At 41.1% G+C, this 27,838-nt stretch overlaps 1 protein-coding gene across 3 annotated transcripts; it reads left to right on the top strand.

Moving 5' to 3' along the window:
- On the top strand, positions 1-27,838 carry LOC105569453 (baculoviral IAP repeat-containing protein 6). 3 transcript variants are annotated; one of them, XM_012025938.1, is made up of 51 exons: positions 1-282; positions 1,342-1,661; positions 2,314-2,558; positions 2,715-3,054; positions 3,204-4,740; positions 4,866-5,040; positions 5,171-5,389; positions 5,582-6,002; positions 6,105-6,258; positions 6,446-6,596; positions 6,678-6,902; positions 6,986-7,240; positions 7,328-7,619; positions 7,704-7,865; positions 8,233-8,538; positions 9,677-9,973; positions 10,262-10,476; positions 10,583-10,739; positions 10,855-11,046; positions 11,210-11,430; positions 11,654-11,901; positions 12,145-12,320; positions 12,398-12,585; positions 12,690-12,831; positions 13,293-13,452; positions 13,644-14,025; positions 14,360-14,486; positions 14,673-14,831; positions 15,250-15,407; positions 15,528-15,750; positions 15,874-16,174; positions 16,421-16,596; positions 16,768-16,966; positions 17,055-17,282; positions 17,414-17,929; positions 18,179-18,449; positions 18,561-18,820; positions 19,300-19,582; positions 19,845-20,230; positions 20,469-20,618; positions 20,808-20,985; positions 21,164-21,309; positions 21,437-21,679; positions 21,817-22,038; positions 22,186-22,407; positions 22,538-23,911; positions 24,234-24,454; positions 24,944-25,183; positions 25,338-25,526; positions 25,857-25,991; positions 26,075-27,838. In XM_012025938.1, exons 1-51 carry the CDS (start codon positions 96-98, stop codon positions 26,366-26,368), a joined length of 14,268 nt encoding a protein of 4,755 aa, XP_011881328.1. In that variant the 5' UTR covers positions 1-95; the 3' UTR covers positions 26,369-27,838. The 3 variants fall into 3 exon arrangements, with proteins under 3 accessions (XP_011881328.1, XP_011881327.1, XP_011881329.1); XM_012025937.1 differs by having other exon boundaries at positions 5,582-6,011; XM_012025939.1 differs by lacking the exon at positions 8,233-8,538 and having other exon boundaries at positions 5,582-6,011.

Here is a 27,838-nt window from a genome sequence, read left to right as displayed (position 1 = left end):
TGACGTTCCACTCAAAGATGGCGTTGACGAGTGCGCCATGTTTCTCGTGATGTCCGAGCGTTAGAGAAGAAACTTTTTCGGAAAGCGTGAACCGCATGAGCAAAATGGCTGATGATGACCCGTGGCTACTGAAGGAAGACGGCTGCTTGAACGTGGACACCGAGTGCAAGAGCATAATCTATCACGCCAATCTAAACGTTCTGCTCATCACCACTGGCAGCGCACAAGTATACGTGTTCGATGTCAACTCCGGCGTGATCCTGCAGAGGAGTTCCCTGTCGGGTGAGCATGCGGCCCTCCTCGCCGTCGGATCGATCCTCCCCCCGCGGGAGAGGCTGTCCCGCCCCCCCCGTCCCGCGACCCGACGCCGGGACGTGCGGCGGGTCGTCCCGTCGGCCGACCCCGACGTCCGGCCGTCCCTGTCGCGGCTGTCCCGCTCCGATGTTTGCGGAATACTGTGCAACAATCGGGGGGCCCCCCACGCGGCTCAAGGTCGCGCACCGGTTCTCCCGAGTCGCGCGATCCGGCGCGCGGCGACGCTTCCTCCGCCTCGTCGGGGCCTCCCGGGCGCGAGGGGCTCGCCCGCGCCCCTCGGAGCGGGCCGTTTCCTCCCCCCCGTCGGTCCGCAGGAAACGGACCTCGTGGCCCGTTCCATTCCGGCCGCGCGCTTTCCGCGCCTCCCCGCGATTTTCCCGCGAATTTCCTTTGTTCCGGCGAGGAAATCCACTCGATTCTCGGGAGATGTAACGTGCGACGCAACCGAGAGGAATCGAATCTGCGCGTCTATAATTGCGCGCCGCCCCGACGACGTTCTTTGTTATTGTTCCTGCTAAACGCCACCGCCAGCAATCCTGCAAATTGCTCGGGCACGTGCTCGAGTCTCGATCGGTGCTCGGGGATTCACCGCCGCGCGAAGGGAGTTTAGTCTTTGGTATGAATATAATTGAGCAAAAATGTGGGAAGTCGGAGCTTAAGTAAAACTGCGACTTGCGTTTCTTGTAAACGCGGCGTTTGTAAGATTTTTGCTTAATCTTTCGAAGATTATATTTAAAATATTAGTATTTATATTATGTAAGATATATATTATTTAACGGACGGCCGAACGATTTAACGCACAAAGATTCCAGGACGATACAGTGAATATTATACGATAGGTATTTTAACATTTGACGTTAGCGTTTCGCGCAGTGACTGAAATGAGAGTAATGGATTTTTGTAACGTTTCGCACCAACTTTTATTTGGAGCGTACGTTTGTTTACGCACCACTGGAAATGCGTCGGCGTTGAAAGTGAAATGTGAAAAGTTGCAAGGCGTTTATATCATAATGGCGATTGTTGCAGGTAAACCAAATGGGAAACTCCAAGGGATATATTTATCGGATGGAATAGACAAGGTACTGTACACGGACGGTCGAGGGATTGGCATACGTAGCGATTACAATGGGGTATTGCTGTTGGACACAATTCTGCAAACCCCAGTTGCTAAGAGCGAGGATGTCGTGAAACTGGAGCTGTTGCTGTCGGAGGCGACGATATTGCTTCAATGCCTACAGTGCGTGGAGTTGCCGGGTGTGGAACATTTGCTGGAGGTGCTGCAGGAACTCTCGAGTAAAATTGTTACGGCGCAAGCGAATCAGAAGAAGGGTATTAAAGCTCAAAAAGTGAGTTTGCGTTTACAGTTTGTCAAATTGTAACGTTGTACCCTTTAAAGAAACACAAAATTGATGATTGTATATGCTGGACTGTTATGGAGTTAATTTAGATTATGGCTGTTTATGGTGAAAAGTGAATTAATTATTGAGTCGAGATGTATTTTTCAGTGTTTGCTAGAAACTTAAAATAACTATTGTAGTTAATTTAGATTATAGCTGTTTATGGTGAAACAGTAAGTGAATTATTTTTAAGTCAAGGTATATTTTGCAGTGTTTGCTAGGAACATAAAAGATTTTTTAGCAGCTTAATCTTTGTTCTTTGTGTAAATATACGATGTATACGATAGTATTTTTGGTCAATTAATTTTGAGCAAGTTTTATTTCAGAGGAGATTTAAACAATCGATTATAGAGATCTTTAGCGTTGAAAGGTCCAAATTTATGTTACATAATTAGCTGCAGGAAAATTAAAAATATTGTTAAATAGATTGTTCTGTATTTTCTGCTGAATATAGATCAAAGCAATTTGTACACACACATATATATATATATATATATATATATAAGATATGCATTTATTTAGGAAATGTTTGTATCATGTACTAATACGTCAATGTTAAAACGCCGCGTATGAAAAATAATGTACAAAATTCTAATTGCAGTGGAACACGATATGTTTGGAGCTACCGCACGGATCTTTGAAGCTCGTCTGTTCTGGCTTAGTGATGGAATTAAAAAGGCAAAATCGGCATATAGCAGCACTGCCCATTGCCTCCGCGATCAATGAACGACTAAATGGCCTACTGCCTAGTCTCGCGTTAGAAGGTGGTCCCACTGATAGAGCGTTAATGTTTAGCGAAGCAGCGCGTCGTAATACTTTTCCAAAATGGCCACATATGAATTACAAGTATGTAATCGTGTCTCAACTCAAATATAGATAACAACGTAGCTACTTTTCCTTGGCAACTCTTAAAAATTTGTCCCACACTCGTGTTTGTGGCAATGAGTGCAGCTGGACTTGCGATGCAGTCGTCACGAAATTATAACTGAACTTGTATTTCAGATGGGCTTTACCTGACCAAATGGCGCAGGCTGGTTTCTATCACGAGCCGAATGCCACAGGTGACGATAGGGCTATGTGTTTCACTTGTAATGTGTGCTTGGTGTGTTGGGAGCCCACGGACGAGCCATGGTCGGAGCACGAGAGGCATTCGCCCGCGTGTCCCTTCGTTAAGGGCGAATACACTCAGAATGTTCCATTATCCGTCACTCTCGCAACAGCTCCCGCTCGCGAGGCAGGCGATGCAGTGGACGTTGTAGGTACTACTAATGTCACAGGCCTCGCGGCTACAGCCTCTTCCAATGGTTTTGTAAATATTTGGAATATAACGAATCAGTTAAAGGTAAGCGAAATTTCCATGCTGCGCAAAATCTGCGAGCGGCTTTTTATACATAAGTTATTTACTTGAAAAATTAAGTCTGACATACATCTTGGTGTACGCGAATCTTTTTTCTTCTTATTAAAGTAACACACTGCACCGTTATTTTGCAGAGAGAAGTATCATTTTATATATCGCCCCTGGATCAAGAAGTAAACAATAAGGAATCGGTTCAGTTTTGTGCCGCGAGAAATCTGACGCCTCCATATTTAACGAACCTCGGCTCGGACTCTGATCCACTTTCGGAATACAAGCCCTCGTCGTTCTATAAAGTGCAAGTCACGGCGCTCTCGGTGGTGGGATCTCCGGCAGTCCTGAAGGAGGAAGCGAAAAGCACCAACTCCACGACCTCGTCGTCTATAAACATCGAGACGGCGGAGCATAAAATTCGACCGTGCTTAGTGTGCGGGGTTACAGTGACGGTTAATAATCCCTCGCAGTTAAGAACTTTAGAGAACGTGTGGGCCGCCTCGAGCGATCTAGCGAGCTCGTCGTCGTTGGTTCGCGCGATGAACAGTGTAAATAGTGCTGCCAGTGATACTCTAGATATAATGAAGGTAGCGGGTGATAGGTACATATCGTCAAGGTTGCATTACTTAGTGCTGTACGACTTTCATCATAAGGCCGCGACGGCGCAACCCACCAAGGAGGACAATTCTAAAGAATCAAAGACTAAGAAGACCCTATCTGGAACGGGAACTAGCGCCAGCTCGAACGGCGGACGCCAAGAGAGCCTGTACAATGAGCTCTTCCTCGGTAAAATTTTTTATGAAGTGCCAGTTATCGAAGATGTAGACTCGGACATGGTAGTCGGTCCACCTTACGACGATATCTTCCCGCCCACCACTCTAACCGCCTCGTCCTCCAACGGCATTTATACGAGTCCCATTGGCCCCATTGGTATTCCCTTCGTCCCTGCCCCGACTACGTCGACCCCCTACAATCCCACTTTCCCTCCCATCAACGGCTCCACCCACTTCGCATCGACGTCCGACCTGACAACGATAAATAAAAAGAGCTTAGACCTTATGAAGATCACCAAGGCGGAGCCGGTGGTGATCAAGACGCTGGCGATAAACGCCCCGGACTCGCTCCGCATCACGTATATAACCGCGTCCAAGGACGGGAGATACCTGTATGTCGCGATGTGCCCCGCGGCGGATAACGCCTCAGTCGAATCTTCCTCGTCGAACACCAATCAGATGGACGTTGACGACGAGAGCGATTTCTTCCCGCAAAAAAGTTACATGTACTGGGACCATAACGACAGCCAGTCCAGCAAATTGATTAACGGCGAGATCCACGGTAATGAGAGCAGCGCGAACGCCACGCTGCTCGTGTACGCCCTGGACTTCACGGGCCCGGTAGTGAAAGTGGCGTCGGAACCGCTGGTTAAGCGAGAACTACCTTTGGAGCAGGCGCCGGTAGAGCATGTGCTCCTCCCTCTCCAAGAGAAACAAAAGTGCACGTCGTTTTCTACTAACTCTAGTACCAATTCCACTAGCAATTCGGCCATTCAGGAGCCTGCCGGACAAGTTGCCCTCGTGTGCAAGGACGGTGTGGTCAGATTGTTAAATTTAAGCACGCTGAAGACTGTGACGGAGGCGAGATTAGATGGAAAGAAATTCATTTCTGCGACTTATTGCAACAGTAAGTGTCATTCTTCAGGTATTTTTTAAAAAGGAAACAAACGAGAGCAATTGGGGAGAATTGATCTGGAATATTCATGATGAGTGTGTCGTGAACCCGTGCGATGAGACTGCTGGCTTTTTCAGGTTTGGAAAGGCTGTGTGTGTGCACGAGCGACGGCACGTTGCATTTCTTCATTACTGCGGAGGAGGAGGACTCGGCGGAGGAGAAAGACGATGTCGACGATGTGAACATGGGTAGCGAGGGAAGCTGCACCTGTGAAAATATAGCTCCTAGTACGTCAACGTCGTCGATTTGTTAGTAAGTTTCATGCAGCCGAGCACTTTCAAAGCTGTACAATGCGTTTCTCGCAATATTATTTATAAAACACTGTGCGAACGCTACATCTTTTGTATGCGTCTAGTAACTCTTGAATGTTTGAACGTTTCAGCGACGAGCTATTAGCGCATAAACCAAATCTCTCTTACTGGGACTTAGGGCTGTTATATGAACTTACACGATTCAGTCGACATTCCCCCGCGTATAGCGCGACCGTCCCTCCGTGTTGGAGCGAAATGATGCAGGCTCAGAGACAAAGACGCCATCCGCAGCATCTTCATCAATCGGAAGATCAGCATCATACAAGAACATGGCGGTTGCAAAATGATTCGTAAGGCGATAATAAACGTCTTCCATTCTGTCAATTGCGGGTCCTCTAAATTATTAAAATATCTATGTTGAAAATTAATAAATTTCAAATCAAATGGTACGCTCTAGCTCTCGGTAGGGAAATTGGACAGAGAACTCGCGGTTGAGAGAGAACACAATTGTAAAGTAATAACGTATTTGTATGTTATGTTAGGACTACTTGGGATGAACACGTATTCGAGCTTACTTTACCACGAAGCGCAGCAGGGAGTATAGGGCACGTTGATGTCCGATTTACCTTGCATGCCTTCTGCCAAGAGTTACCGACTATTCAAGTTACTTTGTTGAAACAAAATATAAAGAGGATCGGCCATCAGAAGATACCAACCACTTCCGTGGACGAGAGAATTGAATTCAACATAGGAACCGAGCAAAAGAGCGAAAATCCGGTCGTCACGGAGGAATATCAGCGTCAGCACAACACCGAGATCCTCTGTGGTCCCATTGACTTGCACCGTTGCGTAGACTTGTCCTGTCGCTCGGGATGCGTAACGTTGACAAGCCCGAAATTATTTCGCTCGAAAGCTAGAACGTTGCTCGTTCACATCAAAGCTTTAATAGATCAAAAGGATGGAGTGAGTAATGTACTTATCAATCTTTCGTTACGTTCTGTCTTTGCATACGATGAAATCGGTATAATTGATTTAACTATTTCATTTTCTTATTCCATTCTTAAGACGTCTGCGAAATCAAAAGCAAATTTAGCAGAAAGTAAACCACCCACTTGTAAAAAGCTGAAGATATTCGAGGTACGTCCGCTCGTGCCTCCTAATGCTGGGGAACGAGGATTTGACGAGAGTGCAAACAGCAAGAAGTTGGGATGCTACGTTGGTAAATAATCCAAGGATTTATTAATCTTCTAATAAAATATCTTTTATGTAATTTATGAAGAAAATTTTTATGTACTTTCTATACTCTGATAATTGTACTGTCGCCAAATTTTTATAATTAATAAGATGCGCTGGTTGTCTTGCATTTGAAAACTTTGCGCAAGAGCTGAACACACTTTCTATTTAAGGTTGCAATTGGATTCACGAGATCTCCATTACCGTGAGATCAGTAAACCCCACTAGCATGCCTGACGAAAGGATGCAGAGATGTGCTATGTTAGAATCGAAAACCTTTGTCGATAATCTTTTGAATGTTGCATGCTTGCAAGTACCTGTCGAGTAAGTAACAAGATAATGGAAGCTTAACAATGTTCGAGCTTGTAGAAAATTAAGTTGATACTTAAATAAATATGTTTTCAGGTCTCCCGTCGTACAATCTATGGCTCTTGACATTTTAATATGGGTAGCTTCAATAAGATTAACAAGATTGCGCAGTATTCAGAATAGTACGGAGATTAAGGCTCTTCAATTGGAGACAATACGTTCCGTGCAAGGACGATTATCCAGCTTATTGCGAACGTGCCTCTTGCACGCTGGCAGAAGTATAGCGCACAAATGCGTTAAATTGATCGTTCTATGCAGCGGGTGAGCGGTCATTCGTAATAATATCGGCGTACAACATATTATTTGAAGAATTTGCAAACAGACAGGTTTATTATTCTTTTCAGAGGGTTTTATAACATAGAGGATTCGCCGGCTCAAACCTTCGACGAGGCCATGCTCTCCGTATTGGTCAACTTGCTGCCGTCAATAGTAGAAGTTCACTGGGCTGGTTCATTAAGATGGCTTCAATTACTCATCACCAGATTTTTGCCATTAGATAGAAATTACAGTATTGCACATAAATGTGTCTCCCTGGTGCAACAAATAGCCACTGAGATATCTAATAGAGTGAATCCTTACCATTTGCTGTTAGCTACGAGGTTGAGTATTTGTTCAACCGCTGTCTTATAAAATGTCTATATATTTTCTTATTGTGTCGTAATCTTAATAAATAAATTTCTTTCAAGGTTCGGTCTATATAACACGCCCTTTGAAACGGAACTTTTCGACTTGGAGCCACCAATGTTACCAAAGTTTAGTTCAATACCTGTAACATACGCGTCCGTTGTAGCCAGCGATCATCATCACACAGGCCCATCTGTCGCTTCATCAAGTGCTGTACACTCGTCCAAGATATCGCAGGATTCTATTGATTTGAGGGACCTACTCACACTGCCTACGCATCCCGCTAGTGAATTTGTAATATCCAGCAAATTAAAGGCATTGTGTGCCAATCACAATATGAAAGGTCTCCTCGAGGTAATACTATTTTTTAATCAATAAGTTAATTTATATCTCTCGACTCTATTCCATTTTATTTTAATATTTGATATGTCGATTTAGGTTGAACCTCTTCACTTCACTTGTCACGCTGCCTCCGACGGCACGAAGATGGAAAAAATCGATCCTGGCACGAATACAATTAATATTGGACCCACTTTGTATGACAGTACGGCGACAAGCAACAACGGTGTGCCTGATATTAAAACGATACATCATACATATGTAAGTCTCCTGCATGCCATAAAATCTATTGAGAATTGTTTTCGATGAAACGATGTGAATTATTTTGTGATGATGAAATAAGGGCGAACAAATATCGTACAATAACAATAGTATTGTAAATGTCTCGCGCAAATGTGGCATTAGGGCAATAGACTCGAGCAGACTCGAGCACAATTGTAAGATTGGTACAATCTGCGAAATAGTGCACCAAATTCTCAGCGTTCGTAGTCTAGGCAAGGCGACGTTCTTCGTAATTAACAGTGGCTGTGTAACGACCGTTCAAAGTCGTAAACTTGTAAAACGGCATATATACAGTATAGATGTTAGAGTAGATAAATTTTAATTCAGATAGAAATATTAATTGTAGAACTTGGATGCTGGATCGCTAGGACCACATGTTCAGGCTAAACCAGCAGCTACATTAAGCGATCTGCTTAGTATCTATACAGGAAGAGTGCTAAAGAAGCCATCTCCGCAACTATTGCTCACACCTGACGAACAATCAGACTATGACGAAGCTAACGAAATGTCTGGCGACAACCAGACTTGGCATAGCACACAAAATAATATGCCTAGCTCACACATATTAAGTTCCATTGTAACGAAAGAAAAGTCATGCGTACAAAGTATCAATACCGCTGTAAACAAAGTTGAGGAGGGCAATCCTAAGAAGGTAGATTACCTAGTCAAAGACACAAGTGCACCACTCTTATTTTTACATAAACATAAATTCCTGTTTCTGAGTTCAGTGCTACACTATCTTTTCGTCGTTTAATCGCTTTGTTAATATGCTGGTTGTAATAGAGACGTTCGTTCGTTAGAAAATTTTCTATTTGTCAAACGCAGCTGAATGATGTTGAGTGCAAGTTGCATGAGTTATATAAAATTTATTGAATTATGTATTCGATGTTAATATTATCCTTGCATATAATTTTATTACATACATTCATATGCTAGGTTTTCCTCTCATTTGTTTTTCTTTATTTTTAAGTTATTCATGGCAAGATACTAGTTATCAACTAGTTATGTATGTATATTTATATTAACACCATCATTTAGGTAATTCGCATTTTTATATGTATGTGCAGTCGACACAGTTTTTTTTTTACACATTCGCTTTACTGTTTAATGTAATTAGGGCTAGTTTGATTTAATAACGATTTAATATATCAGATAAATTTTTTTTACCTTTTATGTATATGCTGTTATACTACACGCAAAACGTGATGAAAGTTTTGCAACAGTACAAGCAGAGATTCGTCTTTCTATACATATAAATCAACAGATCAAAATCCTATATTCCGAAAATTACAAAGTTGTGATTTATGTTCCAATTTATAATTCAGCTGTTTGAGGTGTGTCATAATTGGCGACTTTAACACAATGACAAGTTCCATAATTAATGTAGAATTGATTTTTTAATCATTAACGTTCTATTGAAATAACATACACTCGAAATTAATTGAAAATATGATTCTGTTATTTGTCATTTTCAGTTTGTGAGGAAATCTTGACTTGTTTGCAATTCGAAAATTATGTTGCTATATGAGAATTATATTAACTAGAAGTCCAACAGAGAATGTGTCATTAAGATTATGGTCGCGGGTCATGAGACAGCGTATATATATAGTATAATTCTTTATATATTTCAGTGTGTCCGAAATGCAATTGCCTTTTCCATAGTAATAATTGCCGCAGTGAATGAAATAGCCATTCCGCTTTCTTATATTTTTGGCACATTGCGTTTGGGAAGTGTTTAAGCGTAAAAAATAATTGTTTCACCAGGATTAATAAACTATGTCTATTTGCAGCGAGAAGATATTACATTCCCATGGGGAAGATTGCTGTGTTGGCCGCCTCAGCAAGCGTTGGTCGTCGAACGGATGCACTCGGGAGCTCGCCGATTTGTTATCTTAGACTTCGGGTCACCTGTACTGCTGACCGATCTGATGATACCTTCGTGCAACGATTTAGTATCGCTGTCCATAGACATTTGGACTAAGAGCGAAGAAATAGATGGCACGCGGCTTATCGTCGCTGGCGATATTGGAAGTAAACCGTTGATTGTATGTGATCTTCAGCCACCGCCTGTATGTAGATATCTCAAGGTAAATACGAAATATATTAATAAATCTTTATTACTCTTTTTCACTTATGCTGTTCATAAATCTCTTTCCGAACTTATTCTTTTTACTCTATAAACCTTGGATATCTCTAAAATATTATTTTTCACAGTTAAAGTTATGATATTTTTATCAACAATATTTTGTTATTATTCCTTTAATTCTTCTTTTTCATTCCTTTCACTGTGTTCGCTTGCTTTTCTCTACCCTCTACTTGTAAAATATTAAGCGAGTTTCATCTATAAATTAATATTTATTTAATTTGATTATTAGATCACTACAATAGGACGCTATGGAATGTCCACGACTACATGTAAAATACCATTAGGAATGTTTTACGGACATATGGTAGTTTTGCCTGGGGAAGATTACTCGGAAGTAAATGATGCTTCGTCATTTGATGCCGACATTTTTGATTCTTCTTTACAAGCTACCATTGATACACAGTGTAACATATTATCAGCTTTAGCGGAAGATGTACAATGCAGGTATTGTATATTAAAATAAAATAAAAGATAAAAGAAATAGCGGTAAAAGAATAAGTATACGCGTGTGTTTTTTTGTTGAGGCATATAAATGTTTTCTTCCTTTCAGATTTAGTTTAGCTACTGAAAGATTGAAAACTTTATTGGACCCATTACTGTGTTCGGAAACCCCTAATGTTATGCATATGCAAAACTATCTGTGTTATAACAAGATATCTAATGAAAGTAAGGAACAGCCATCGGCGAAGATAATGTCGACGTACCAAGTGAGTTATAACGTTATTCTCGGATAAAAATGACTCAAGTTTACTATTCCGATGAAAGATTCGCTGTAATCTTGATTGATATCAGTATGGATATTAATTTGTCACGTTATTGCAGGAATGTATCATGTTCCAACATCAATTAAATGTCGTACGAAGTGTCTGGCGTCGTCTCGAGTGGTGGAGAGGTTTGCGGAATGTGCCAACAACATCCTTCGCAAACGCACCCAGCGACAAACTACGAGTTCTTGAAGAAACTCTACTTGACATTCTACTGTATACTGTGTACGAAATTGGCCCAGTACCTAGTGTACGTATACTTTGTTGCAGATTTTAAATGTTCAAAGTTATAGTTCCGATAAAATGTCGAAGTAATAAAAATATATTTGCGCTTTTGATATCTAATATTAGCGCATTCTCTCTTTATATATGACAAACTTTGTGTACCACACGGTTTTTCTTCTTAAATGTAGGTGTACCGACCAACGTCATTATATGAAGTTTTCACTCCAACAATTTGTGAGAAGTTTTTCCATTCGATATGCGTTGTAACGCCAGCTCCACGTTTACAACTCCATGCTGCTGCGCTCTTAGCTGGCATGGCAGGACATCAACCATGGTGGGGCAACTTCTTATCGAACACTCTGATAAATCTTTACTCGTCGGCGTCAACACACATTTTCCCTCAAGATAGGTGAGGTTTGGAATATCTCACTTTGCACTTAACACGGATGTGAGACTTGTAAATATTATATAAGATGAAAAATGGAAAGCAAGTCTGAAAAGAGAATTCAGAAAGATCACTCTTTGATCTTTATTTCACGTTTGCTAATTATCTTCTAAAACTTATAAAACATGAATTAATGTTTAAATATAATTTTATAAGACAACTCTTTATAATCGAGTTTTCTTTTTAGGGTGTTTATTTTATTAACATTCCTCGGACGGAAGTCATTAATAGCCGGTGGAAATAAGTCATCAGTTATTGAAGCCATGGTTCGTACATTAGGCAAATTACTGGCTCCTCTTACAAACGCACCAACCAGTTCTAATCGATTGGACATCACCTTAATCGGTTGGGTGTTATTATTTCTATCGGTATGCTTGGACACCATTGCACCACCGCCCTGTTTCGAGGACAATCACGAGAAAACTAGAGAACAAGGTATTTCAAATACGCTGTGTGTTTATGTACAACATTTTTACAATGTTTTCTTCATTAATCATTAGCATACTTTAAATAAGTTATGAAAGAAAAACAATTTTAAATACACACATAGTAAACATTTTTAAATAAATGTTTGAAATAAATGCAAATAATTCATTGTAATCTCAAACAAAATATACCTCTTTTTATTTATTGTAATTGTTTAACAGAATAATATCTTTATAACGTTTGTTTCGCAAGGTTTATTTTCCCGTTGGGAGTTTATTCAAGGGGAATCGGCCATGCAAAGGCGATATGTCAATGCTAACCGTTCGTCAGCTTCTCGTAGCTACCGAAAAAGATTACAAAAGCGTTTATTACATCATAAACAGCAGCTTCATGAATTAGAACAAGCAAAAAAGTCTGCAGCATCCAAAGTATGTGTATAATGTTAAACCAATAAGTATTTTTATAAAATAATTGCTGGATTGCTATGTGCATTTGATATATTTAGGGATTGATGACTCTTTCGTCTGACGCCGCTACATTGTACAATAAAGTGGAAGCAACCCTAAAAGTTCAAGAACGTTATTTCAAGAAGACATTAAAGCAACATTCCGCAAAGCATTACAAGGATATTCTTAAGAGAAATGAAACGCTGCTCCGCAGCCCATGTTGCAGTCAAGCAAGACCCAATACTAGGTTGGTATAAAGCAAGAATTTTATTCGTAAAAGTTTGATCTATAACACACGTGCAATAATTAAAATAATATTTGCATCTTTTTTAATCACATGTATCTTTGCAGTAAATCGGACGTCATGGATATGGAAGTCGAATACAGCGTGACAAGTCTATCTCATCAGAATGTTTTGCCAGTGGCTCGCGGTCTCATTGCGCTCATTTTACACAATTCGGCTAATGTGGATATGTTTTTGTTAGCTTGCAAGGTAAGGTCTACCAAGTTAAAACAAATGCTGCATCATGGATTCTTATCTCATGTTATAAGATTTTGTTTAATTAAAATTTAACTCGATCCGAGTCGAATTTCATTATTTGTGAAGTCTTCTTTTTCAAAGTTCGTAAAGTAGCATCGCTAAACGCTTTTGAAATGTTATAATTTAGTTCGGAAGAAAAAAGAACTTTTGGTGCGAATTTGACGAAGTTTTATATGTGTATTATTTTTTGTCTTTACAATCGGGTTTTGTAATTTATGATCTGAAATATGAAATATATTGTAAAGTGCATTGCAAGAGGAGACTAATTTTACATAGATTAGAACGTAAATCTTCCGATATATATATCTCTTAACATTTAACTGTATAGATAAGGCAGTCGGATCTATCTTATAATGTCTACGCGGCTTCATAATCATACATCTGTAATTACATTTTTGAATTATCGTACATAGGTAGTCGCTAGGCTAGTAGTATCTACACGTCCCGCAATAGGCTTATGCGAGCTTATGACCGAGGAACAACTCTTGAAATTAATCAGATTGGCAACGGATACATCTGACGCTGCTTGGTCATCGCATGCTGTTTCCTGTCTTCTAATGGATCTGCTAGAAGGTGATTACAATTTATACTTGCTATAGTCTACCACGAGGAAACAGTTGTAAATAATTCATAAAAATAATACTTCGTTTAGACGATAACTTTTAAAACGTTAAGAAGTTTGCTGTTTCTTCTTCTTTTTAATAAAATAGATCTTAACAGTTTGAATCTTAAAGTATAAGATAAATTGAAACTTGATCTTACAGGAGGGCGATTGTATCCTAGAGCATGTGCTTCGACGCACGAAAGTAGTCCATCGGAGGAAATTTTAGAATCTTTGGGGACTCATACAGACGAAAGTCGTGCGGCAGAGGAGGACGCGACCAATGTTGCTGGTACCAGTGCGCCTTCCGCTGCCACGTTAAGCGAAGGATTCGCCGAAGCAGACGCAGACGAGGATGTGCACGATAATATCGTGGTAACTTCGACCACTGCTGGCACGTCAAAATCCAACGGCTATCTGCCGTCCCTTTTGGAATCCGATGACAGCGAATTGGAAGACTTTTTGGACGACATATTGGAGCGGGGCAGAAATATGTTGAAAAAAGACAGCACAGTATCGAAAATTCTAACTTCTGCTATTACTGGGTATTTTGATCTTTTCTCTCTGATATTTAAAAAGAAATGGGTTTTTTAATACTAACAATTAAGCACTAATTCTTGTTTTTTGTAATGTCAAATGCTGGCACAGAATGTTTCTAATAGTTGTTAAAGCAATAGCACTTTGTTCATTTTAACATTGCTATGTTTGTATTCGACGTATATATTAATTCGTAACATCTTGTGTGATAAAACAATTTGAATTGTATAAAAATTTCACGATCTCATTTGTATCCAACAGCTTAAGAATTGATGCAACAACTTCTCACTTCAACTTTATTTGGCACATACATCTGGTTATAAAGTAAATGATATTTTTTAGGAGCATTTCTTTAGCGATGGACGCACGCTTGGAATATGGAGTTGAAATGGGCGTAGAAATATCACTGAGGATACTGTCTACGGTTGGCATGTACAATCTACCTCACAGCATAAATGCGACAATACACGTTAGTTTTTATATTATATTGCTTTTCTTATTTTTTGCATTGTTTCAATAATTTGGTTCACATGTATTGCTACATATTTAAAAATTGTTTCTTAGGAGAAAACAGAGGGGAATAATTATTAATACTCGTAAAGAAATATTTATTATAAAGACATGCCAATTATGCAAATTGCATTTTACATTCTAGGTGCCAACAGAAGCAAATCGCTGCTGTCAACAACCGTTCTTGCGTACCGAAACGAATGAGAGAAGTCAGGAAAGTGGAAACTTTTCTGATCCTACCTCTTCTAATCTTTCAATGTTGACGAGATGTTTCGAAAAGATGTTCACAGACTTATATCTACGTGTAAGTTTTTTATTGAAGTAAAATACATTGCGATATGTTAGATTCCGAGTAAATTATCGTTTTGACTTCTGTTTGAAATAACGTTACTGATTTAACATTTTTCTTTTGTTTTTCTTTTTCCTTTAAAGAAATTGAAAAACTTATTTCTGGATGAAAAGATTACAATGGAATCAACACTACTTTAATCAACAAATTTATTTCTAAACTATATCATTTCTTCAATTTATTTGACAGACCGAGTTATATATTTTGTTTATACAAAATACAATTATTTGTTTCTAATTAATGCCGTTTTTAACAAGCGTTTATACATATTTGTACAGACTTGATTTTATTTTTAAACCTTTGTATTAAACTTTTTTTTCTGAATATACTATTTGTATAATACATACATTTTTATCTTATGTCTATATAACAGAACAATAGTACGAACTTGGAACTGGTCCTCCAACTTTGGTTTGCATTGAATATGGATGCTACTACTGAACATCCAAGCTCGCAATTTGACCCCTCTTTAATACCACTGATTCCACTCAGTCCAGCAGCCATTTCCAGCCTGATATCTGCGCTCACATGGTAAATTAATAAATAAATAGGTTTTTGGTGAAAATGCGAATCGCAGAGGTGACATTTAATATATCCTAAAACGCGATGTTAATCTTTTTAATGCACACTTACAAATAAATTAAATTTAAGGCACACTGGAGTTTCTTTACGTGCTTGGTGTCTTGCATTGCAATGTTTAACCATTGTCTGCAACCAGTCGTTACGAAGATATTCCGATTTGGACGGCTTTGCACCTAATAGCCCTTCTATGGCCAGTTGTATTGTTAAAGAACGCAATACAGGCCCTATGTTGCTACGGCTACTTTCCGGCAATGGATTAAATATCAATACAATGGATAAGCAATATATTATGGTGAGAATATATTTTCCTTTATCATAGATTTTGGTGACATCCCGGAAGTATTTGACTGACGTGTTGTAAATAGAATAACGTTCAGTTATTTATGTTTTATTGACAATAGTATTTCTATTTCAGGCCGGGCCTACAGTTTGTCAAGCATTACACGATTTTCTCATTAGGCTGGAAATGATGTGTGATGTTATTACGACGGATAGCTGTTTAGGTAACTCCCTGAAGGATTTCCTGCTACAAGTGGTATATCAACTTGTGCAACCAAGTGGGCCTCTCATTTTAAGAAAGGGACCTTTAGATGCGCAGTGCAAGCTAATAACGTCAGTAGTTAACCTGAATTATGTCAATACTGATTTGGAAATAGCTATGAGCATTTCAGAATACGTTGGTGTGTTGGTTTCGACATATGTCAAAGGATCTGAAGGTAAAGTATTTTTCTTTGTCGAATATTACCACAAATAATATTAATAATAAAGGACGAGAAAGTTATGGTAGAAAACTTCTTGATGAAGTTATTTTAAAAAATGGATTTTGTATTGATTTTGAGAAATCGCTTTTCAGTTTTGATACACCGTTTCAAAAATTAGATCTTCATTGTTAATGGTTTAACTCGGTTGGCTTTGTTTTTGCGAATCATAAAAGTCTTAGTGTACAAGTGTTATTCTTACAGTTGGCGCACAATGTGGAGGTGTGGTTGATTCGGCTAATCAATCCGGGAGTTTCGGTGGTCTGTTCGCTTGCGTGCTCGGCGGCGATGCGAGACAATGTCGCCCTGCATCGTGGGACACTTTAATCGTGGCTCTCATCAAATTAGTGTGTACACTCATTCAGACTCCATTACCAAACGTACGTATTTTGTACCGTATATTAAAAAAATGATTAAAGAAATAATTTATCTATATTAATTTACTTTTTTATAACATGTAAAATGCATTTTGCGATTTTAATTTTAATCATTTGTGAACACCACCTGTTCTATGTGTTCTAGAGTATTTTATTTTTACAAATGTTTTACAGACTCGCCAAGAAAATTCAGAGGAATCGACAGAAATGGAATTATCGGAGACAAACTGGGGCTCTAAGGGCAATGCAAGCGATTCCCAAAACGCGAATACTTGGCAAACGGATGAGAGTAAAGCGGCAGAGCAACGAAACTCTTTCCACTTACAACAACCTAAACCTGGCAAATCTTCCGTGCCTTGCCTCGCTGATACTGGTAACTACTAACGTATATAACAGATAACACGTTTAACTGTATTTTACAACGTGCGCAAAGTTTTATTAATTAAATCTTCGTTTTTAAGTTCTGCAACACGAGCAAACTATGATGCGTTTGCTAGGCGCCCTCGGTCATAGTACGGGATCCTCGTTAGCTATGCTCTTGGGCGAAAGTGCGAGTGCGGCGTCGACCACCGAGCTCGGCGACCCCGCTTCGATACCGGATGCAACGTTCCAGCTTCTAACGACCCTTACAAAAAAGGCTAGCGATCCAAGCCTAGTTCTCAAGCCGCTTTACCACTATCTCTCCTCGTGTAAGAATTTATATATCCAGAAGACACTTATTATTCTCTGCTATTTAATTCTATCCCCCAAAAATGCAGCGTAAAATCTTTTTATACAGTTTTGTTTTCGAGAAAATTAAACGATTGTCGATTATCTGCAGCATGCGGAGAAACCGAATTGGGAGTCATGCAGCTGTCCGAACCGCTTCTTTGGTACATCCTAAGGGTGTTGGACAACGCCTCGTCGTTATCTATCTTCACCGCGATGGGCGGCGTGAAAGTGCTTTGCGAGAATCTCGTGAGGTCGAGTAACAGTGGCACCGCCGGTGCCTCCGCCTCGTCGGGAGTGATCGCCCTCGTCATGGAACATCTGTCGAATGCGCCGAACGTGATGCAGATGATGGCGAGCAGCAGCAAGAAGGGTGTCAGCTCGCTGGAGACTCACGACGACGGTTTACTGAATTTCGCACCTCTCGGCTCGATATCCTGGTTAAATCCGACCGCGCAGCCAGCGGATGTTCTCATACAAAACGCCACTCCCCATAAACGCGCGAGAACGCCGGCGTGGTCGTATCACTTTTATCCCGACGAGGCGTGGGTCGATCTCACCATCACGTTACCGTGCGCTATCCTGCTTAGGAAAGTGGAGCTACAGCCACATCTCACGGCGCTATCCAGTAAGTTTATATCGCCCCAATTTATATGGAGAACATGACAAGATCCTCGAGGTTTTGTGATTAGCGTTTTCCATATTTTTCATTAAACGCGTTTTCTTCAAACTGTAGATCTATTCGCCAAAATGATAAATATTTTGTTAAAGTAAATCTGATTTAAGATTTATCAAAGAGTTCGTAGTTCAAGAAAAGCGCGATTGGTGAGAGACAAATCCCCGTAATTAAATATACAAAACTGTTTGTGATCTATAGCATGTCCATCGGCTGTTGCGCTTGAAGTTTCGAAAGAAAGTAATGGTCCACTGACGCCTGTTTGTCCGCCGATGCCGACTGCGGGCTTAACGTATATACGCGTTACTTTAGCACAGCCGGAAGTCGCGACTTCCGTACTGGTGCGCCTATACAAACCACGGGACTCGACAAACATAAATCTCAGTCAAATAAGACTGCTGGGTACCACCGCGTTCGGCGAAATTAAAACGAATCCGGACACGATAGACGAGGAACAACTAACGAAGACTAGGTAACATAATTTTCTTTCTTGCCCCAAAATGCCATTGGCTCCATTAATGGGTGAAACATTTTATCGCTATACGAGAAGTCGAAAAATTTATTTCTAATAACGTTTATGTAGCTTGGGTTGGTTGCGATTACTGCATCAGTGCTTATCGGTAAGCACGCTGAACAGCAATCTGGCCGTCGAGGTGCTTAATTCCGCGGCTTCCGTCGAAGGCCTCGTCGAGGCATGCTGCAACCTCCTGTTACTCCCAGCACCGTCTCTCTTTACTCCCAACTTGGAGAGGGTTCTATTACAACTTGGCTTACACTCTCGAGAGCTTGGACTTCGTCTCATTGGTCTCTTACTCAACAACAGGTCCACCCCTTTCTTTCAAGGTATCGCTTTGTTCTCCATTTTCTGCAAACGAAATCAGTAAAAAGTATGGATAGACTAAGCAACTGCCTTGAGCCTCGTATTTTGTAAAGTCTCGCATTTCAAATTATTTAGATTATTTATTTAGACTTTTCGCGCGAGTATGACATGTTAACAAGGAAGAGATAATTCCTTTTTAGTTTCTTTATTATGAGATATACAATGAATTATGACAAATTAGGGAATAAGTGATATTTTAAATATTTGTAAGCAAAATTGAAAATATTTGCTAGTTTATTCACATATTTTCTACGAAAGTTAACGTGTATATTATTTTAAAATCTTTATATAATAAATATTAATTTTATTCGTATCGATAATGACTATTTACGATACTACGAACACTAAAGCTGTTTCCGAATAAAATATTTGACATAGTAATTTCCTCTTTTCAGCCTACGACACCATGATAATGCGCTATAATAATTCTGACATTTTACAGGAACTGTGACTTCTCAGGATACGTCCATCGTACAGTTGGTCGTTGAATTGCTTCAGCAATTGTGTTCTATTCGAGACTTCAGCACGGAGGCACGCATGAAAGCCGTCCTTACGTGGCTGCAAATATCGGCCGCGAATGGGATATCTCAGACGAACAGTAATCCCAATTCAGTGAATCCACCAGCGGTATACATTCATTGTGTGTCTTCTATCATTTGGAAGGCTCATCAACAGCAGAATCACAACTACGACCTGCAGGTCCTGTTGACGGACGAGCTGTTCTAGTAAGATTATTTATATTCGCGTATTCTGTTTTATAGTTTGAACCTTTTTATTCAAGCACAAATCGATTTATTCTATTATTGCATACAAATTTTATTTTAGGTACCTTTGAACTTTTCTCATACGATAAAGAATTCTGATATTATAATATAAACGTATATAAATTGTAACATACGAAATGCTTTTTAAACTTATTTGTCTCAGAGAGCAAAATTTAATATTGTGTCTGACTGTTGAATTAATCTTGAATTTTTTGTCGAACAGTTCATTGTACAAATGGATTCTGACCCTTGGAAATAACTCAGCCTTGAAGCAAGCGATCGACTCTGTCCTGTGTGCTTTCTGCTACGTGAGACCGTCCTTGTTGATCTTGCTTCTGGAGTGGGTACAAATCTTAGTGCCAAATATCGCGGTAAATCCGGCTGCGTCTATATCCGACGACTGTAAGGAAAGTGAGGAACAGACTGATGACAAGAAGAGCGATATTAATGCAGAGGGATGGTACTGTCAGTTTGTCTTGTTGAAGCACAAATGGTTGCATTTGACGGAGGGACAATTGCTAACTGTCGCCGCAGCGGCGCGTTCGCCACCCGGTACTCAGCAATTGATCGATTCCGGTCTTCCGGCGTTACTGACAACATCGATTACAGGTTGAACTTCCCTTTCTACGTCAAATATAAAAATCTTTGTCAGACAATCTATAATTTGTGACAAAATTCTACATGTAACTTAACATGCCTTTCATTAAGAGTGTATTATTTTAAGTATGCTTGATGTGCATTGACAGAAAAAGAATTTAGATTGTGTTTCGAATTGTAAATTGTGCTTCTAATGAATTTCACGCAGATTTGTCAAAGTTTTGTTAATGATCACGATTTATGCATTTAGATTTCTGTAACCTGGAGAAATCCAAACAACAACAGCGAGAGAGTAAAATGGCATCGGGTGGCAGCAATGAAAATAACATGACTGAAGATGTCAACTCGACGGACAGCGATAAGGCGGCAGGTTCGAGTTCCGGATCGAACAATTATTCTGGTAAATCTTAGAAGCTTATTTCTAAACATTTAAAAATGATAATTGTAAAGTTTTCTAACGTTGATTTTTTTTAAGTGTGTATAAATTTAGAGTGTAATATTGAAGATTACAAGTCAAATCAGAGCTTGAAAATAAGCTCATTGTTCATGCACAGAACGTGCTGTACGCAATCTTTTTTTTCCCCACCAGGAGGATTGTGCATGACAAAACCAGAGAGTATAGCAGTAGTGATAGAATTCTTAACGCTCGTATGTGCGGAAGGCAGAATGCGTGACTGGCTTGGTGAAGAGGGTCGCGGTTTCTGGTTACCGCTTCTGTCGCTTCTCAGTAATCGCCCTATCGAAAGCCCATCCGCGTCCGCATCGAGGTACGTATATGGCCTTTAGATAATGCCATTACCGTCAATAACGCCACGGTCCGAATCAAGTCTTAATCTTCTGTAGAGAAACCATCTTGTGTGGACTTTGGTTACGTAGTTTTATTTCAATTGTAATGTTTTTAAGGGTAATATATGTATATTTTATATTCACTCTGATGTATTGCAGTTGTTCGAAAACAAGCGCGTCATACGCATTACTGGAAAGCGCTATGATTAAATTCTTATCGAGATGTTGTTGGTGTCATCTGGCTAATCAAAAATTACTGGCGAAGCTTCTGATCGAGATCATTTCCCAACAACGAACCACCTCAAGTAAGTGTACTGTGGTGTAGAATACCGCTGACGTAATGCCAAGTTTTCTCAAGTATATAATAATGAACTAATTAATAGAATAAACTCGGTGCCTTCATCGAATAATGTATTATTATAATTGCAACAGATGTGCGGTATCTCCATGGCATTTCTGGATTTACGCGAAGATTAATTTTACAATTGCTCTTGGAGGGAGAGAAGGTGTTGGTTTCCGTAACATCGGAAGCCCCCATGAAAGTTTCAGCAACCGCGACGAATCATAGCATGCCATCCATGCCGTCACATCCTGCCTATCCCCTCGGACACTATCATCAATTATTATACATGTCTACGCAAGCAACGGTGGCAGATATATTGCAGCAAGTGTCAGGTATGCCCGGCACAAGTACAGTATTAGGCAAGATAATAATTAAAAATAATTGAGTAGGCAATGAATAAGTCTTAGAAAAGATTTATTGATATATTTTCGACACTACAAATGTACTTATGCAACATTTGATTTTTAAGGAACGTGGCTTCTTTTGTTACTTCCGAATACGTACAAGGGTAACGAAGCGAGTTCCAACGGGAACAACCGTTCTCGTGAATTCTGGGAATCGGGAATGACGTTGGTGGTAGACACGCTCAGTGTGGCCGCTGGAAACACGGCGAAAGACAAGCGGGCTAAGGAGGCATCGAACAGATCGCAAATTCGTGGCCCTATAATCAGAAAAACGCGTTTAAATCCTGGTACGTTTTAGAAAATAAGGATACCATGTGTACGTTCACATGTCGCTAATGCCATAAAGTAGGCCATAAAGTACAAGCTTCTACTCCACCAAGTAGAAGATCTAATTCCTGTATCAAGGAATTCTTCATTTTTGTATTATTTGACAGACGGAACGCCAGCAGCGAGCAAAGCCTCGTCTACTAATGCACAAGCCAACCCAGCCAACACGACAAATCAGCAGTATCTAATACATTCGTCTCGTCCTGATACTCCTCTACCGCCTCAGCTTACAATCGCGCAACTCCTGGCGATCGCCGAGGACAGCGGTGTTTCCCTGTCCGAACCGTGCTTACATCTCATCTTACGTCAACGTAATAAGGATTCCAAAGGTATCCGATTTCTTTCTACTCGTCTTGCCGACAATGTACGACAGAACGGCATCAATATCGATCGTTTTAAGTTATAAAAATACGAATGCTTTCGCGAGTCGCTGTACAAGTGCCATGCGTTTGCTTGCAGAAGACACGGCGAAGCAGAACGACAGCGAACTGTTGAACTACAGAAGCATAGAGAGTTCGTTGGGCGTCTTCAGTGCCGGCGGTGGATTGGCGGTGTTGGCGCGCCACTTGCCGTTGGTGTATCCGGATCCCGGCAGGCCGTCGTTCTTCGTCGAGAAGTCACCGTCGCCGGAGCAGACCGACGCCGACTGGGTAAAACTGGAGGCCAACGACGACATTTACGAGGCCTTGGAGGAGGGTAGAACGAATTGTCCGCCGAAGACGTCGGTTCCCGCCCCGTACGTGCCACCGCATTCCCTCGCGGCTTTCGGCCTATTTCTGAGACTCCCAGGCTATGCCGAGGTGCTGCTGAGAGACAAGAAACGGGCGCAGTGTCTGCTGCGGCTCGCCCTCGGGGTTTCCGACGACGGCGAGGGCGGCGAGGTGTTGATCTCGCCATTGGCCGCCTCGTTGCCGACCCTGCCGTTCCAAGTTCTGAAGCAGCTGTTGGACGCCACGCCGCCGACCACCGACGACGGGCTGCTTCTACGAGGAACAACCATAGAAGTGGGCGCTATGCTGCTGCTATTGAACTGCCTGGCGATATTCACGCATCAAACGGGACAGAACGACGGTTCGGCCGAGCACAAGCCTGGCCAGAGCAGCGGTGGCGGTGGTGTCAGTAGCAACGGAGGACGCAGCGATGACACTTCGCATTTGTACTGGGCCAAGGGCACCGGCTTCGGTACCGGGTCCACGCAGCAGTCGTGGAATGTCGAGCAGGCGTTGCTACGCCAACGATGCGAGGACGAGCACGTGACGGTGCTGCTGCAGGTCCTCGCTAGTTACATCGGGACATCGGCTGGCGGACAGCCGCAGCAGGAGTTGCCGGCACCGTTTCCCGATTTGTTGGCGCGTTCCTGCCTGCTGCCGGCGTTGTCGTCGTACCTGCGCAACGATTCTGTGCTAGATATGGCCAGGCACATACCTCTGTACCGCGCGGTCCTACAACTGCTCCGTGCCATGGCTCTCTCCGGTCAATTAGCGCCGCTCTTGTTACCGCGCGGCGGTAGATCCGGAGAACCGTCCGTAGTGTCCCTCCTGTCGAGCATGAAAGTGTGCGTGGACACGTATGTGAACAAGATTAATCGCACGAGGGGCAACAAAACGAACATGAAAGTGGTGTCCAAGTATCCCGACGATACCGAGCAAGACGAGGGCTTGGCCACGTTGATACCCGATATACAGGAAAGCGCGACTATAGTGCAAAACGCCACGTGCCGATTGTCTGGTGTCGGCGAAGAATTGCCCGGATCCAGCCCAACGGCGCCGGAATTACCGTTGCGCTCAAGTCTGGAGCACCGGTACTTGGAAGTAATGAAAAACTTGCAATTCGGTAAGTCTCTCACTCAGGATAAGGCTTGCTTATCCAAAATTTAAAGACCGCGTCTCATATTCGATGGCTAAAACTCTTCGTGTTGGATTACGAATCACTAAATATTCCCACGTAAAGGAAAGAATGTTTAATGTAAAAATATTTTGTATGCTTGGTTTAAATATTCATTCATTAAAACAGTCTTAACAATTTGAACTTATGAGAGTACAGAATTCATCCATAATTATGTCGCAAAATTTCATAGAACTTTCGAAAGGTATTGTGAAGTTGATACTTGTATAATAAATAGATACAATGATTAACACTTACACCGACATTGTAGATACGTACGAAATGATTACCGAGAACCCAGACGGCGGTGGCTATAAATTTACTGTTTCGTATCACTTCGAGTCGAACATGAGGGCTGCCGGAGAGAGAAGTCATCCGACGCGGGTGAAAAGATTAGCTCAAGAAGCCGTCACGCTCTCGACAGCATTGCCTCTGTCTTACAGCAGTAGCGTGTTTGTGAGATGCGATGCGGACAGATTGGATATCATGAAGGTATATCGTCTTTTCCACGAAGCACGGTTCAATCCTGTTCTCCTCGTTCGGCTCTATTGAGTTTTATTTTTACATGTGATGCACTCCGTGCGACATTAAATATTACACAGAAGAGACGAACGGAACAGGATTAATTAGTCATCTAACGGTTGTTTGATCTTTAAACACTGGAATGTATCTTTGTAACATTGTCGTTAAAGCAGCGTGCATTATATAGGATCATTAGACTCTCAATGGCGCTACGTACATTTGTACTTATTGAAATTGTAGAAGAAATTCTGGAGATGTCTTGTGCAACATTCATTTTGTTAATTAACGGTAATAAATTATGATAGTGACAACGTAATTTTTCTACTATTGCAATTTCAGTGACGTACGCGCGAAAGAATATCTTATTTTTTCCAATGCCAGTGCTTAAAGATTGAATACGGCGAAGCGAGTCTCTCGCGTGTGCGCCGCAATGTGACACGATGTATACGATTGTTGAAGGTACTCATAACAGGGCCAGCAGAAACGCCGTACGCAAACGGCTGTTTTGAGTTTGACGTGTACTTTCCTCCCGATTATCCTAACGGCCCGATGTTAATAAACCTAGAGACAACTGGCCGCCACACCGTGCGCTTCAATCCGAATTTGTATAACGACGGGAAGGTCTGTCTCAGCGTACTGAACACTTGGCACGGCCGACCTGAGGAGAAGTGGAATGCGCACACGAGTAGCTTCCTTCAGGTGAGCTCCAGAAGCCCAGGATCTGACGAGATTCTTTTGTCAAAACTTAATTTACCCGATGATCGATTAGATGTCTGCTTGTGAAGAGATTTTAAGAAGGCGAAATGAGGAAGATGCTAATTACGACATCGTTATAATTTTGCTTTTTAAACAGGTTCTAGTGTCGATACAGTCGCTAATCTTAGTGTCCGAACCCTACTTCAACGAGCCTGGATACGAACGATCACGGGGTACGTCAAGCGGTGCTCAATCTAGTCAGGAGTACAATGCGAATATTTGTCAGGCTACCGCCAAGTGGGCGATGCTCGATCAAATACGCAATCCCTGTCCATGTTTCAAAGAGGTACGTTCAATGTGCAGCTGGTCTCAGGGAGATTATATCTTTTTTAATGAAGTCTCTATGCATTTATTCCAACATGCATACATAAAAATCGTATAAAAATTGAGTAACAATGACAGTAAATTCAAATATACTTAAATGATTAAAACATTTAATATATCGTTTTCAACGCAACAGAATTGTTATGTTCTTGTACTAACATTACAATAATGATTGTTATTATCATCTATGATTTATATTATGAGAATAAATTCGTAGAGCCTACGAAATTATCTCAACGATTACATTAGAACACGTTCGCGAATAAGAAAGCTTGGAATTATTTCGCCACAGGTCATACATACCCACTTTTGGATAAAAAGGCACGAGATCGTTGCACAACTGGAGGGTTGGATCAGAGATATGGAAATGCATGGATCGGATCGTAGGTCAGGCCGTACAATTTCCCTCAATGCCCTGTCTTTGAGGGTAAGTCTTATTTTTGAAAAAAGAAAGAAAGTTGAAGATTTCCCATGCGTACAGTTTTACCGTGTGCTTCTCTACATTCGCAGAGACATTATAGACTATTGAGGGAGGAACTGAATAAACTGCCAACGCCCAAAGGATTGGAGGACTTGGCCGAACCACTCGCGTCGCCAGGCTCGCCTATCGAACTATCAGGGACCCCAGGCACAACACCGAACACGCCGTCGACGGTTACGGCATCCGCGACCGCAGCAGTGGCTGCTCCTATCACCACCAACACTATGGTTCCAATCAGCAATAGCAGTACGAGTAGCCACGTGCATCACGACATCGACACGGACGTCGAGATGGAGAAGATGGTTTCGAAAATGTGTGAATAGCTAAAGGATGTTAATAGACATTGTTGGACATTTTGAAAAGAGTCTATTGTTTGTGTTACGAGATGAACAAATGGACATTGAACATGAACAGATGACACAACGGACTGAAATCAAGCACATAGATATCCTGTCCAGCGGCCGAATTACCGATGTTTAGCTAAGGCGTTTAGGGAAGGAAGCAGTAACGACTTTCGGCCGAATACATAATAATACTGACGATAATTATTACAATGATGATGATGATGCTGATGATGATGATGATGATATAAGATGTAGGTAGAAAAATATAAGGTGTGGTAGAGCGAGAAAGACGAGTAAGAGAGAATTTACAATAGGAAGAAAGTGTGTGAGATAGAGAGATAGAGAGAGAAAGAAACAAAAAGCGAGCGAATGATGTGTGTGCATGGGTGAGACGTGAGTGTGAAAAGGAGAGAGGGAGAGAACGAAACAGATAGAGGCAAAGAATAAATAGCGCGAATGTAACAAACTCGTGCGTAGTAGATACTTTTTATAGCCGCTGCTATAGTACGTGTACGCTGCATTCTACTACTTCGTACTACCATAAGTACCACAACTGTTATTCGATATTTATTATACATGTTCCTCGTTTATGTAGCGTAACTCTGAATTAGCTGCACTTTCATGCGGATCTTGGGACATTACGTTCACTGTCCTCTCCTTGTCGCTCGTGTCTTCCGAGGGCAACGCGCTCGCGCTCCCGCCATCAACGCCCGCGCAGGTGTCGCGTTCTCTTTTTAACGATATTTTACTTTATCAATAATTGTGCTGATTTTTATACACACATACATACATATATGTGCACATCTATACATATATCTACATGTTTACATATATAAATATACACTGCATATAGATATAGATATGTATAGATATGTATGTGATGTATATGTAGAATTCTATCGCTGACACCTCGTTCTTTTCGTTTTAAATATATCTCGTAGGACACAATATTCTTTACCGAGCACTTTATCGATTTACTGGTAGATCCTGTTCTTTTGCTGAGTCATCTCTTCAGAATGCATTCAATTGTCGAGCATTAAGCGATTCGATTACTAACAAGCTGCGGGCGGCAACGAAGAGTCAATACACGCGCGGAAGTCGAAGCTCGTGACAGGTGCAACTAATTACGAGTTATTGATGTAGCGGGTATCCCTGCGCGCAATGCGACCGAATCTAAATGACGACTGTCATCTGAACGAGACGACGATCTAGGTACGTCGTTAGATAACGTTTAATATAATAGTACGTGTTCTATGTCGATTGAACGAACAACCGGGAAGGAAAAATGGTATCTTGGAAACAACAGAAAAAAAAGAAAAATTAACGGAAGACCAGGTGGTACGTTTCTCGCGTAAACGAGAATTGCTCTTTGTAATTGTAACAGCTACTTAGTACACGTAAATTTCATATGAATCGACCATATGAACGAATAAAGTCACATTGTTTTGA

Source organism: Vollenhovia emeryi, unplaced genomic scaffold, assembly GCF_000949405.1.
Source record: "Vollenhovia emeryi isolate VEMERY1.0 unplaced genomic scaffold, V.emery_V1.0 DF939124.1, whole genome shotgun sequence".
Lineage (NCBI taxonomy): Eukaryota > Metazoa > Arthropoda > Insecta > Hymenoptera > Formicidae > Vollenhovia > Vollenhovia emeryi.
Note: the sequence above shows the minus strand (reverse complement) of the source record. Positions and strands in the feature narration are given on the sequence as shown.